We start from the raw sequence: 14,797 nt of genomic DNA on the forward strand, positions 1-14,797 counted from the left end.
CACTTCTGTAAATGGGGTTTTAAAGATCCAAGGAGATAAGGTCAACTCCAACCCTGATCAAACTCACCTGCCAGTAGCTTTCTAGTAACTGAATGGAAGGCCTTGATTAGCTTGTTCAGGTGTGTTTAATTGCGGTTGTATGAGGTTAGCTGCATTCAAACCATTCACGTTTTTGGTGTCTCTCTTATCTGATGCACACATTTGATGTCTTGGAGTTTTCACCAATGAGTTGATGAGTTAAATCAGGTGCATTTGAATAGGGAGACATCTAAAATGTGCAGTGTTGGAGGTTCTCCGGATTTATAATGCAGATGCACAAAAGCATGCTCTTCTCCATCACTGGGAGTTTTATTTCAGAATTAATGAGATCCTGACCTCAGGCATTCATAGGCTTGTTTTAAGACAAAAAAAGGTTTGCAGAAGGTGCAGAAAACAGCTGGTGCCATTTGAGCCCCCATGACATGTGGTATATTTTGTCAAAAATTGTCTAATACTGCAAATGTCCAGGTCTCATGGAGAGGAACTTACACAAAGCACTGATGCCAGAACTGGGTTATGTGAGAAAGTCAAACACCACAACTTTCAAATAAAGCAATTTTCTTTTTATTTAAGGGAAGGAGACAGAGATAGACTTTCTGAAATGTTAGAGCAAAAAGGGAAAAATCCTTATGAACATAGCACTGAATTTCCCTGACCACATCACAGACCGCTTCCCTGACCAACTCCCTGTCCACTACCAGATCCCTGGCCATAGCCGCTTCCCTGACCGTAGCCACTTCCCTGACCAACTCCCTGTCCACTACCAGATCCCTGGCCGAAGCCACTTCCCTGACCAACTCCCTGTCCACTACCAGATCCCTGGCCATAGCCGCTTCCCTGACCGTAGCCGCTTCCCTGACCAACTCCCTGTCCACTACCAGATCCCTGGCCGTAGCCACTTCCCTGACCGTAGCCGCTTCCCTGACCACTACCAGATCCCTGGCCATAGCCGCTTCCCTGACCGTAGCCGCTTCCCTGACCAACTCCCTGTCCACTACCAGATCCCTGGCCATAGCCACTTCCCTGACCGTAGCCGCTTCCCTGACCACTACCAGATCCCTGGCCGTAGCCGCTGCCCTGACCATAGCCGCTTCCCTGACCACTACCAGATCCCTGGCCGTAGCCGCTTCCCTGACCGTAGCCGCTTCCCTGACCACTACCAGATCCCTGGCCGTAGCCGCTTCCCTGACCGTAGCCGCTTCCCTGACCACTACCAGATCCCTGGCCGAAGCCACTTCCCTGACCAACTCCCTGTCCACTACCAGATCCCTGGCCATAGCCGCTTCCCTGACCGTAGCCGCTTCCCTGACCACTACCAGATCCCTGGCCGTAGCCGCTGCCCTGACCATAGCCGCTTCCCTGACCACTACCAGATCCCTGGCCGTAGCCGCTTCCCTGACCGTAGCCGCTTCCCTGACCACTACCAGATCCCTGGCCGTAGCCGCTTCCCTGACCGTAGCCGCTTCCCTGACCACTACCAGATCCCTGGCCGAAGCCACTTCCCTGACCAACTCCCTGTCCACTACCAGATCCCTGGCCATAGCCGCTTCCCTGACCGTAGCCGCTTCCCTGACCAACTCCCTGTCCACTACCAGATCCCTGGCCATAGCCGCTTCCCTGACCGTAGCCGCTTCCCTGACCAACTCCCTGTCCACTACCAGATCCCTGGCCATAGCCGCTTCCCTGACCAAAACCAGTCCCCTGTCCGCTTCCCTGGCCGGCACCCTGGCCCTGTCCGCTTCCCTGGCCCTGTCCGGTGCCCTGTCCAGCACCCTGTCCGCTTCCCTTGCCCTGTCCTGCGCCCTGTCCTGCACCCTGTCCGCTTCCCTGGCCCTGTCCAGCACCCTGTCCGCTTCCCTGGCCCTGTCCAGCACCCTGTCCGCTTCCCTGGCCCTGTCCAGCACCCTGTCCGCTTCCCTGGCCCTGTCCTGCACCCTGTCCTGCACCCGTTCCGCTTCCCTGGCCCTGTCCGGCGCCCTGTCCGCTTCCCTGGCCCTGTCCTGCACCCTGGCCGCTTCCTTGGCCGGCACCCTGGCCCTGTCCGCTTCCCTGGCCTGCACCCTGTCCGCTTCCCTGGCCCTGTCCGGCGCCCTGTCCGCTTCCCTGGCCCTGTCCGGCGCCCTGTCCACTTCCCTGGCCCTGTCCGGCGCCCTGTCCACTTCCCTGGCCCTGTCCGGCGCCCTGGCCCTGTCCGGCGCCCTGGCCAGCACCCTGTCCGCTTCCCTGGCCCTGTCCTGCACCCTGCCCTGTCCAGCACCCTGTCCGCTTCCCTTGCACTGTCCTGCGCCCTGTCCAGCACCCTGTCCGCTTCCCTGGCCCTGTCCAGCACCCTGTCCGCTTCCCTGGCCCTGTCCAGCACCCTGTCCGCTTCCCTGGCCCTGTCCTGCACCCTGTCCTGCACCCGTTCCGCTTCCCTGGCCCTGTCCGGCGCCCTGTCCGCTTCCCTGGCCCTGTCCTGCACCCTGGCCGCTTCCTTGGCCGGCACCCTGGCCCTGTCCGCTTCCCTGGCCTGCACCCTGTCCGCTTCCCTGGCCCTGTCCGGCGCCCTGTCCGCTTCCCTGGCCCTGTCCGGCGCCCTGTCCGCTTCCCTGGCCCTGTCCGGCGCCCTGTCCGCTTCCCTGGCCCTGTCCGGCGCCCTGTCCGCTTCCCTGGCCCTGTCCGGCGCCCTGTCCGCTTCCCTGGCCCTGTCCGGCGCCCTGTCCGCTTCCCTGGCCCTGTCCGGCGCCCTGTCCGCTTCCCTGGCCCTGTCCGGCGCCCTGTCCGCTTCCCTGGCCCTGTCCGGCGCCCTGTCCGCTTCCCTGGCCCTGTCCGGCGCCCTGTCCGCTTCCCTGGCCCTGTCCGGCGCCCTGGCCCTGTCCGGCGCCCTGGCCAGCACCCTGTCCGCTTCCCTGGCCCTGTCCTGCACCCTGTCCGCTTCCCTGGCCCTGTCCTGCACCCTGTCCGCTTCCCTGTCCGCTTCCCTGGCCCTGTCCGCTTCCCTGGCCCTGTCCGGCGCCTTGTCCAGCACCCTGTCCGCTTCCCTGGCCCTGTCCTGCACCCTGTCCGCTTCCCTGACCGGCGCCCTGTCCGGCACCCTGTCCGCTTCCCTGGCCCTGTCCTGCACCCTGTCCGCTTCCCTGGCCCTGTCCTGCACCCTGTCCTGCACCCGTTCCGCTTCCCTGGCCCTGTCCGGCGCCCTGTCCGCTTCCCTGGCCCTGTCCTGCACCCTGGCCGCTTCCTTGGCCGGCACCCTGGCCCTGTCCGCTTCCCTGGCCTGCACCCTGTCCGCTTCCCTGGCCCTGTCCGGCGCCCTGTCCGCTTCCCTGGCCCTGTCCGGCGCCCTGTCCACTTCCCTGGCCCTGTCCGGCGCCCTGTCCGCTTCCCTGGCCCTGTCCGGCGCCCTGGCCCTGTCCGGCGCCCTGGCCAGCACCCTGTCCGCTTCCCTGGCCCTGTCCTGCACCCTGCCCTGTCCAGCACCCTGTCCGCTTCCCTTGCACTGTCCTGCGCCCTGTCCAGCACCCTGTCCGCTTCCCTGGCCCTGTCCAGCACCCTGTCCGCTTCCCTGGCCCTGTCCAGCACCCTGTCCGCTTCCCTGGCCCTGTCCTGCACCCTGTCCTGCACCCGTTCCGCTTCCCTGGCCCTGTCCGGCGCCCTGTCCGCTTCCCTGGCCCTGTCCTGCACCCTGGCCGCTTCCTTGGCCGGCACCCTGGCCCTGTCCGCTTCCCTGGCCTGCACCCTGTCCGCTTCCCTGGCCCTGTCCGGCGCCCTGTCCGCTTCCCTGGCCCTGTCCGGCGCCCTGTCCGCTTCCCTGGCCCTGTCCGGCGCCCTGTCCGCTTCCCTGGCCCTGTCCGGCGCCCTGTCCGCTTCCCTGGCCCTGTCCGGCGCCCTGGCCCTGTCCGGCGCCCTGGCCAGCACCCTGTCCGCTTCCCTGGCCCTGTCCTGCACCCTGTCCGCTTCCCTGGCCCTGTCCTGCACCCTGTCCGCTTCCCTGTCCGCTTCCCTGGCCCTGTCCGCTTCCCTGGCCCTGTCCGGCGCCTTGTCCAGCACCCTGTCCGCTTCCCTGGCCCTGTCCTGCACCCTGTCCGCTTCCCTGACCGGCGCCCTGTCCGGCACCCTGTCCGCTTGCCTGGCCCTGTCCTGCACCCTGTCCGCTTCCCTGGCCCTGTCCTGCACCCTGTCCGCTTCCCTGGCCCTGTCCTGCACCCTGTCCGCTTCCCTGTCCGCTTCCCTGACCGGCGCCCTGTCCGGCACCCTGTCCGCTTCCCTGGCCCTGTCCTGCACCCTGTCCGCTTCCCTGACCGGCGCCCTGTCCGGCACCCTGTCCGCTTCCCTGACCGGCACCCTGTCCGCTTCCCTGACCGGCACCCTGTCCGCTTCCCTGACCGGCACCCTGTCCAGCACCCTGTCCGCTTCCCTGGCCCTGTCCTGCACCCTGTCCGCTTCCCTGACCGGCGCCCTGTCCTGCACCCCGTCCGCTTCCCTGGCCCTGACCGGCACCCTGTCCGCTTCCCTGACCGGCGCCCTGTCCGCTTCCCTGGCCCTGTCCGGCGCCCTGGCCCTGTCCGGCGCCCTGGCCCTGTCCGGCGCCCTGGCCCTGGCCCGTGTTCTGACAGCTTCCCTGGCCCTGTCGGCTTGGTTCACTGCATCCATGGCCACTGGTGGTTGGGCAACACTTCTGTGTGGCAGGACACTGACCATCATGGACACAGTTTTTAGCAGACAGTGGAATGTTCTTTGGGTCAGGACATTGACCGGGTTTCACTGCATGGACAAAGACAGTCAGCTTTAGTTCATGAGCATGGACTGTATGCCATGTCAATATACAGCAAAAGACTTATGCCACAGAGTGAATTTTATTCCAAGAATTATTCCAGTGTATTTTGTAAAGCCATCCAGGGTTTTAAACCATCCTAAAAAGGAGAAATTCAAACCTAAATCTAGACAAGAGTAACAGAAGGCAAAAATGTAACTTTCTAATCAAAAAAAAAAAAAAAAAAAAACCACACATGCATTAGTTTTTTTTTTTTTTTTTGGAGGACCCCTAGCATCGATTATAAACGGTAACTCACTTGAACCAGGCTGACTGGAAACAGGATCACATTGAAATCGAGAGCAGCCAGGTCTTTCAGAGCAGTATTGTCTTCCAGAGCAGGGTCTATCAGAAGAACATCCTCGATGGGATAGCAAGTCTTTCAGCCTCAGACCGCCAATACCTTAATACAACATTACATATTTATCTGCTTCAAATCAAGCATTTCAAAAGATCTACTACCCATTCCTTATCCTACACACAAAGATGAAGGGTCACTTATTTTTTGGGTTTCTTCAGGCTGCGTAATGAAGTCAACAGATCACTCACCTAGAGTAGCATCTGTTATGTTCAAGTTTCCAAACAGACACAATAAAACCGCACCAAACGAGCAATACATTCGAGCGGTCATCCTCCCAGCCTACAATCTCACAATGGCCTCTGCTGGAAAATTGAATTGCTGAATTGGCGTGTCAGAAGAAGCAGATAGCTAAATACAGCCAAAGGGCATAAAACTAAAACAAATAAATGTGTTGTTGTTGTAACAGCCACTTCTGTAAATGGGGTTTTAAAGATCCAAGGAGATAAGGTCAACTCCAACCCTGATCAAACTCACCTGCCAGTAGCTTTCTAGTAACTAAATGGAAAGCCTTGATTAGCTTGTTCAGGTGTGTTTGATTGCGGTTGTATGAGGTGAGCTGCATTCAAACCATTCACGTTTTTGGTGTCTCTCTTATCTGATGCACACATTTGAGGTCTTGGAGTTTTCACCAATGAGTTGATGAGTTAAATCAGGTGCATTTGAATAGGGAGACATCTAAAATGTGCAGTGTTGGAGGTTCTCCGGGACCAGAATTGGGAACCACTGGTATATAGCATGGAAAGAGCGCTCCCTTTAAATGTATTAAAAAAGGTCACTCTTTCATCACAACCTCACAAAGTTAACCAATGTGTCTACACAATGTGTTTTTACTCACTTAAAATGTCTACACAATGAAAGTTTTTTTTAATTCATTTTTTATGAAGTTATGAGCATGATTTAACTCAGGTTTCCAACCTAAATACAATGCTTTGTAGAAGTAAACAAACATGTCTGTGATTGGCTACTTTGCTGCCCTCTGTGAAAATGCTTCATAAAATCATATGACGCTTTCCAAAACAGAAGGGCAGATACACTGGATTAATTTCCAAATAGATTTCGTCATGCTATTATTACTAAGAAAACAGATCCTAGACCAGGAGTTATGGGCAGCTAAAAACAATCAGTTAGACTATTTTACACTATGAGTTAGACCAGTGGTCACCAACCTTTTCAAGCCCAAGATTACATCCAAAGTCCAAATGTAATCCGATCTACCACTTGCAAAAAATTATGAAAAAACAAGGCCACAATGTAAGTTCTACTTTGAGATTCTTTGTTGCCTGTTAGCACTAGCAAAATATTTAACTACACAAACTATCAACTATAATTGAACATTTTCAACAGTAAAATAACATTAAGTATTTCCACAGGCTTATTATTCATATATAAATTCAATAATCAGTCAATTACAGGCCTAAGCCAATAATGTACTGTTGCACATTCCCTTTTAAAACATATTTCATACACTTTAAAATGGAAATACTCAGGTTAGTGCAACTAACATACACAATATTATGACTCTTTAGTCCGGATGACATCGCGTCGCATTTTTCCAAAAAGAACTTCAAATTTTGATTCGTCTGACCACAGAACAGTTTTCCACTTCGCCACAGTCCATTTTAAATGAGCCTTGGCCCAGAGAAAACAACTGCGCTTTTGGATCATGTTTAGATATTGCTTCTTTTTTGACCTATAGAGTTTTAGCTGGCAACGGTGAATGGCACGGTGGATTGTGTTCACCGACAATGTTTTCTGGAAGTATTCCTGAGCCCATGTTGTGATCTCCATTACAGTAGCGTTCCTGTATGTGATGCAGTGCTGTGTAAGGGCCCGAAGATCACGGGCATCCAGTCTGGTTTTCCGGCCTTGACCCTTACGCACAGAGATTGTTTCAGATTCTCTGAATCTTTGGATGATATTATGCACTCTAGATGATGATAACTTCAAATTCTTTGCAATTTTTCTCTGAGAAACTCCTTTCTGATATTGCTCCACTATATTTCTCTGCAGCATTGGGGGAATTGGTGATCCTCTGCCTTTCTAGTGTCATATTAATGAATTTACGGCATTGCCTCTATGATTCTTTTAAGTGGATGCAACGGATTATCAGAGAGAGCACACCTGAGCTGTGTCCAAATTCAGGGTCTACATCCTTCGGAGGACGCATTTGAAGGATGTTACGTCACAGCGCCGCGACGAAGGCTGTCCAAATTCGTAGGATCCTTCAAATGCGGCCCACAAATGCGTCCTCCTTTTCCCCGAATTGGAAGGATGGGTGTGGTGGATCCTTTCACGTCCTACCTATCCCATGATTCTTTTCGGCAGGACGAAGCGAGCTGTAGCGGAGTGGGGGAGGAGTATTATTTTCGATGTTTTTTAAAAACTGGCTTTTCAAAAATATATATTTTCAGTGGTTTTCTAGTTAGGCATTTTGTTTTAGCGTTAAGCTTTTTTTTTTTTTTTTTTACATTTGTACGTGTATATGTAAAAAAAAAAAAAGTTTACTTTCGTAAATTAGCTTCTTCCTTACTGCCTGTGTGAATATCCCCTTACACACAGCTTATTTGTTAGTGATTGAAGCTGTTTTTAACGCTTCTAAGGACGAAAGAGCAGACAGAAGTGTTTATAAAGCTCTGGGGAGAGTACGATGAGCTCTTCACCCGCGTCTTGCTTGGCGCTGTCACGGTTGCTAGGCGACGGAATATGAGCAACGGTTAAGGGAGGGAACTGAAAGAAGGGTAGGCTGTCCAAATTCACAAACACCGACTTCCGGTTTTTGCGTTCGTCGGAGGACCCATCCTCCTTCAACCGGGTAGGAAGGATCCTAAGGAGGATGCAGACCCTGAATTTGGACACAGCCCATGTCTGTCTCATTGTTTTAACTAACAGGAAGTGACTAAACAGGAAGTGACTTCATCACAAGAAACAAAAGATATAATTTTTACAAATGAGTTAGACAAAGAAAAAGTAAATATGAACTTCACATTTTCACTTTAAAATATTTACCAAAAATAATTAAAGCTGATATTTGAAACGTACATTTCTTAAAGGGCAACACAAAGCCTTTTTTTTTGAAGTAGCAGCCCAGACAGCAAGCAATTTCGGCCCAGAACCGGCCCACACGCGGGCCAAATGTGGACCAGATCTGGGCCAAAATTGCTTGCTGTATGGCGGTCTATATGGTAGCCATGGAAAAAAAATTTAAAAAGGTAATTTTCCTAGATTATATTTCACATTTCTGATAAAATCAACTCATCATTCTCTCTTTTCCCCTCGACTCAGAATCATGAATTTATATCCAACACTTGGCTTTTTACCCCTCTGAGAATTGACACAATTGCAATCGTTGAGTTAAATTGAGTTGTGCAAAACAAGAGATATAAACTTGCATTTGTGAGAAAAAAAAGTGTCAGAATTGTGAGATAAAATAGGTTGCCTTAATGTTATAGGTTTAAATAGTAGTCCATTTCATGCTGTAACTGCAGGGCTAATACAATATGTCCCCTATGAACTGCATGTGAATATTACAGTATGTAGGCCGATTGTTTAAATCAAATTCATTAGCTTCTAATGGCATCTTTGACAACAGTATTCTATTAAAAAAATATTTGCATTCTGATTCTGACATTCAAACTATGGACAGTATAGAAATAACTACAAATCAAGCTGCAATACCAAACAAGACCACACAGAGACGCAAACAGACCACTATACCAGTCACCTTAACCTGACTTTTTATACACCGAGCCATTGCAAATTATTAAACAGAGCGCAAAAATAAAAAACCCTAATTTGTCGAACATGCTGATCTGAAGGCAGCTTGTCATCAACAGTGACCAGTACTCTGTCAGAGCTAGTGTTATTGCTCATATGTATATGAACACCACTGACTGCAGTCAACTCCTATAATAGCAGACTTCTTCAGGGAGTGTCCATTATAAAACACTTGCCAGACACACGACCATAATCAACTATACCCCCATTACAACCATCATCCATCTGAACTTTACTGGTTTGCTTTATTCAGCCTGTGCAAAAGGCTCATGACACGGATTTATAATGCAGATGCACAAAAGCATGCTCTTCTCCATCACTGGGAGTTTTAATTCAGAATTAATGAGATCCTGACCTCAGGCATTCATAGGCTTGTTTTAAGACAAAAAAAAAAAAAAAAAGTTTGCAGAAGGTGCAGAAAACAGCTGGTGCCATTTGAGCCCCAATGACATGTGGTATATTTTGGGTCAAAAATTGTCTAATACTGCAAATATCCAGGTCTCATGGAGAGGAACTTACACAAAGCACTGACGCCAGAACTGGGTTATGTGAGAAAGTCAAACACCACAACTTTCAAATAAAGCAATTTTCTTTTTATTTAAGGGAAGGAGGCAGAGATGGTCTTCCTGAAATGTTAGAGCAAAAAGGGAAAAATCCTTATGAACATAGCACTGAATTTCCCTGACCACATCACAGACCGCTTCCCTGACCAACTCCCTGTCCACTACCAGATCCCTGGCCATAGCCGCTTCCCTGACCAACTCCCTGTCCACTACCAGATCCCTGGTCGAAGCCACTTCCCTGACCAACTCCCTGTCCACTACCAGATCCCTGGCCGAAGCCACTTCCCTGACCAACTCCCTGTCCACTACCAGATCCCTGGCCATAGCCGCTTCCCTGACCGTAGCCGCTTCCCTGACCAACTCCCTGTCCACTACCAGATCCCTGGCCGTAGCCACTTCCCTGACCGTAGCCGCTTCCCTGACCACTACCAGATCCCTGGCCATAGCCGCTTCCCTGACCGTAGCCGCTTCCCTGACCACTACCAGATCCCTGGCCGTAGCCACTTCCCTGACCGTAGCCGCTTCCCTGACCACTACCAGATCCCTGGCCGTAGCCGCTTCCCTGACCGTAGCCGCTTCCCTGACCACTACCAGATCCCTGGCCATAGCCGCTTCCCTTACCGTAGCCGCTTCCCTGACCAACTCCCTGTCCACTACCAGATCCCTGGCCATAGCCGCTTCCCTGACCGTAGCCGCTTCCCTGACCAACTCCCTGTCCACTACCAGATCCCTGGCCATAGCCGCTTCCCTGGCCGTAGCCGCTTCCTTGGCCAACTCCCTGTCCACTACCAGATCCCTGGCCATAGCCGCTTCCCTGACCAAAACCAGTCCCCTGTCCACTTCCCTGGCCGGCACCCTGGCCCTGTCCGCTTCCCTGGCCCTGTCCGGCGCCCTGTCCAGCACCCTGTCCGCTTCCCTGGCCCTGTCCTGCACCCTGTCCTGCACCCTGTCCGCTTCCCTGGCCCTGTCCGGCGCCCTGTCCGCTTCCCTGGCCCTGTCCGGCGCCCTGTCCGCTTCCCTGGCCCTGTCCTGCACCCTGGCCGCTTCCCAGGCCGGCACCCTGGCCCTGTCCGCTTCCCTGGCCCTGTCCGGCGCCCTGTCCGCTTCCCTGGCCGGCACCCTGGCCCTGTCCGCTTCCCTGGCCCTGTCCGGCGCCTTGTCCAGCACCCTGTCCGCTTCCCTGGCCCTGTCCTGCACCCTGCCCTGCACCCTGTCCGCTTCCCTGGCCCTGTCCTGCACCCTGTCCGCTTCCCTGGCCCTGTCCTGCACCCTGTCCGCTTCCCTGGCCCTGTCCTGCACCCTGTCCGCTTCCCTGGCCCTGTCCTGCACCCTGGCCCTGTCCGCTTCCCTGGCCCTGTCCGGCGCCTTGTCCAGCACCCTGTCCGCTTCCCTGGCCCTGTCCTGCACCCTGTCCGCTTCCCTGGCCCTGTCCGGCGCCCTGTCCGCTTCCCTGGCCCTGTCCGGCGCCCTGTCCAGCACCCTGTCCGCTTCCCTGGCCCTGTCCTGCACCCTGTCCGCTTCCCTGGCCCTGTCCTGCACCCTGTCCGCTTCCCTGGCCGGCACCCTGGCCCTGTCCGCTTCCCTGGCCCTGTCCGGCGCCTTGTCCAGCACCCTGTCCGCTTCCCTGGCCCTGTCCTGCACCCTGTCCGCTTCCCTGGCCCTGTCCGGCACCCTGTCCGCTTCCCTGACCGGCGCCCTGTCCGGCACCCTGTCCGCTTCCCTGACCGGCGCCCTGTCCGGCACCCTGTCCGCTTCCCTGACCGGCGCCCTGTCCGCTTCCCTGACCGGCGCCCTGTCCGCTTCCCTGACCGGCGCCCTGTCCGCTTCCCTGACCGGCGCCCTGTCCGGCACCCTGTCCGCTTCCCTGGCCCTGTCCTGCACCCTGTCCGCTTCCCTGACCGGCGCCCTGTCCTGCACCCTGTCCGCTTCCCTGGCCCTGTCCTGCACCCTGTCCGCTTCCCTGACCGGCGCCCTGTCCTGCACCCTGTCCGCTTCCCTGACCGGCGCCCTGTCCGCTTCCCTGACCGGCGCCCTGTCCGGCACCCTGTCCGCTTCCCTGACCGGCGCCCTGTCCAGCACCCTGTCCGCTTCCCTGGCCCTGTCCTGCACCCTGTCCGCTTCCCTGGCCCTGTCCTGCACCCTGTCCGCTTCCCTGGCCCTGTCCTGCACCCTGTCCGCTTCCCTGGCCCTGTCCTGCACCCTGTCCGCTTCCCTGGCCAGCACCCTGGCCCTGTCCGCTTCCCTGGCCCTGTCCGGCGCCTTGTCCAGCACCCTGTCCGCTTCCCTGGCCCTGTCCTGCACCCTGTCCGCTTCCCTGGCCCTGTCCAGCACCCTGTCCGCTTCCCTGGCCCTGTCCTGCACCCTGTCCGCTTCCCTGGCCCTGTCCTGCACCCTGTCCTGCACCCTGTCCGCTTCCCTGGCCCTGTCCGGCGCCCTGTCCGCTTCCCTGGCCCTGTCCTGCACCCTGGCCGCTTCCCTGGCCGGCACCCTGGCCCTGTCCGCTTCCCTGGCCCTGTCCGGCGCCCTGTCCAGCACCCTGTCCGCTTCCCTGGCCCTGTCCTGCACCCTGTCCGCTTCCCTGACCGGCGCCCTGTCCGGCACCCTGTCCTCTTCCCTGGCCCTGTCCGGCACCCTGTCCGCTTCCCTGACCGGCGCCCTGTCCGGCACCCTGTCCTCTTCCCTGGCCCTGTCCTGCACCCTGTCCGCTTCCCTGACCGGCGCCCTGTCCAACACCCTGTCCGCTTCCCTGACCGGCGCCCTGTCCGCTTCCCTGACCGGCGCCCTGTCCGGCACCCTGTCCGCTTCCCTGACCGGCGCCCTGTCCGGCACCCTGTCCGCTTCCCTGACCGGCGCCCTGTCCGCTTCCCTGGCCGGCGCCCTGTCCTGCACCCTGTCCGCTTCCCTGGCCGGCGCCCTGTCCTGCACCCTGTCCGCTTCCCTGGCCCTGTCCTGCTCCCTGTCCGCTTCCCTGTCCGGCACCCTGTCCGGCACCCTGTCCGGCACCCTGTCCGGCACCCTGTCCGGCACCCTGTCCGGCACCCTGTCCGGCACCCTGTCCGCTTCCCTGGCCGGCGCCCTGTCCTGCACCCTGTCCGCTTCCCTGGCCCTGTCCTGCTCCCTGTCCGCTTCCCTGTCCGGCACCCTGTCCTGCTCCCTGTCCGGCACCCTGTCCGGCACCCTGTCCGGCACCCTGTCCGCTTCCCTGGCCCTGTCCGGCACCCTGTCCGCTTCCCTGACCGGCGCCCTGTCCGGCACCCTGTCCGCTTCCCTGACCGGCGCCCTGTCCGGCACCCTGTCCGCTTCCCTGACCGGCGCCCTGTCCGGCACCCTGTCCGCTGCCCTGGCCGCTTCCCTTGCCCTGTCCGGCGCCCTGGCCCGTGTTCTGACAGCTTCCCTGGCCCTGTCGGCTTGGTTCACTGCATCCATGGCGCCTGGTGGTTGGGCAACACTTCTGTGTGGCAGGACACTGACCATCATGGACACAGTTTTTAGCAGACAGTGGAATGTTCTTTGGGTCAGGACATTGACCGGGTTTCACTGCATGGACAAAGACAGTCAGCTTTAGTTCATGAGCATGGACTGTATGCCATGTCAATATACAGCAAAAGACTTATGCCACAGAGTGAATTTTATTCCAAGAATTATTCCAGTGTATTTTGTAAAGCCATCCAGGGTTTTAAACCATCCTAAAAAGGAGAAATTCAAACCTAAATCTAGACAAGAGTAACAGAAGGCAAAAAAGTAACTTTCTAATCAAAAAAAAAAAAAACCACACATGCATTAGATTTTTATTTATTTTTTTGGAGGACCCCTAGCATCGATTATAAATGGTAACTCACTTGAACCAGGCTGACTGGAAACAGGATCACATTGAAATCGAGAGCAGCCAGGTCTTTCAGAGCAGTATTGTCTTCCAGAGCAGGGTCTATCAGAAGAACATCCTCGATGGGATAGCAAGTCTTTCAGCCTCAGACCGCCAATACCTTAATACAACATGACATATTTATCTGCTTCAAATCAAGCATTTCAAAAGATCTACTACCCATTCCTTATCCTACACACAAAGATGAAGGGTCACTTATTTTTTGGGTTTCTTCAGGCTGCGTAATGAAGTCAACAGATCACTCACCTAGAGTAGCATCTGTTATGTTCAAGTTTCCAAACAGACACAATAAAACCGCACCAAACGAGCAATACATTCGAGCGGTCATCCTCCCAGCCTACAATCTCACAATGGCCTCTGCTGGAAAATTGAATTGCTGAATTGGCGTGTCAGAAGAAGCAGATAGCTAAATACAGCCAAAGGGCATAAAACTAAAACAAATAAATGTGTTGTTGTTGTAACAGCCACTTCTGTAAATGGGGTTTTAAAGATCCAAGGAGATAAGGTCAACTCCAACCCTGATCAAACTCACCTGCCAGTAGCTTTCTAGTAACTAAATGGAAAGCCTTGATTAGCTTGTTCAGGTGTGTTTGATTGCGGTTGTATGAGGTGAGCTGCATTCAAACCATTCACGTTTTTGGTGTCTCTCTTATCTGATGCACACATTTGATGTCTTGGAGTTTTCACCAATGAGTTGATGAGTTAAATCAGGTGCATTTGAATAGGGAGACATCTAAAATGTGCAGTGTTGGAGGTTCTCCGGGACCAGAATTGGGAACCACTGGTATATAGCATGGAAAGAGCCCTCCCTTTAAATGTATTAAAAAAGGTCACTCTTTCATCACAACCTCACAAAGTTAACCAATGTGTCTACACAATGTGTTTTTACTCACTTAAAATGTCTACACAATGAAATTTTTTTTTAATTCATTTTTTATGAAGTTATGAGCATGATTTAACTCAGGTTTCCAACCTAAATACAATGCTTTGTAGAAGTAAACAAACATGTCTGTGATTGGCTACTTTGCTGCCCTCTGTGAAAATGCTTCATAAAATCATATGACGCTTTCCAAAACAGAAGGGCAGATACACTGGATTAATTTCCAAATAGATTTCGTCATGCTATTATTACTAAGAAAACAGATCCTAGACCAGGAGTTATGGGCAGCTCAAAACAATCAGTTAGACTATTTTACACTATGAGTTAGACCAGTGGTCACCAACCTTTTCAAGCCCAAGATTACATCCAAAGTCCAAATGTAATCCGATCTACCACTTGCAAAAAATTATGAAAAAACAAGGCCACAATGTAAGTTCTACTTTGAGATTCTTTGTTGCCTGTTAGCACTAGCAAAATATTTAACTACACAAACTATCAACTATAATTG

At 54.3% G+C, this 14,797-nt stretch overlaps 1 protein-coding gene across 1 annotated transcript in view; it reads right to left on the bottom strand.

Moving 5' to 3' along the window:
• The window catches only part of LOC128019166 (fibroin heavy chain-like), a 77,402-nt gene that overhangs the window by 24,290 nt on the left and 38,315 nt on the right, over positions 1 to 14,797 (bottom strand). The window contains exons 11-14 of the mRNA XM_052605219.1: positions 9,785 to 10,234; positions 1,407 to 1,682; positions 1,089 to 1,286; positions 801 to 1,022 (exon numbers count right to left, since the gene is read on the bottom strand). Of these exons, the coding sequence (XP_052461179.1) occupies positions 801 to 1,022; positions 1,089 to 1,286; positions 1,407 to 1,682; positions 9,785 to 10,234 (1,146 nt within the window). The remainder of the gene's footprint in view (positions 1 to 800; positions 1,023 to 1,088; positions 1,287 to 1,406; positions 1,683 to 9,784; positions 10,235 to 14,797) is intronic.

This window comes from Carassius gibelio, chromosome A8, assembly GCF_023724105.1.
Source record: "Carassius gibelio isolate Cgi1373 ecotype wild population from Czech Republic chromosome A8, carGib1.2-hapl.c, whole genome shotgun sequence".
NCBI lineage: Eukaryota > Metazoa > Chordata > Actinopteri > Cypriniformes > Cyprinidae > Carassius > Carassius gibelio.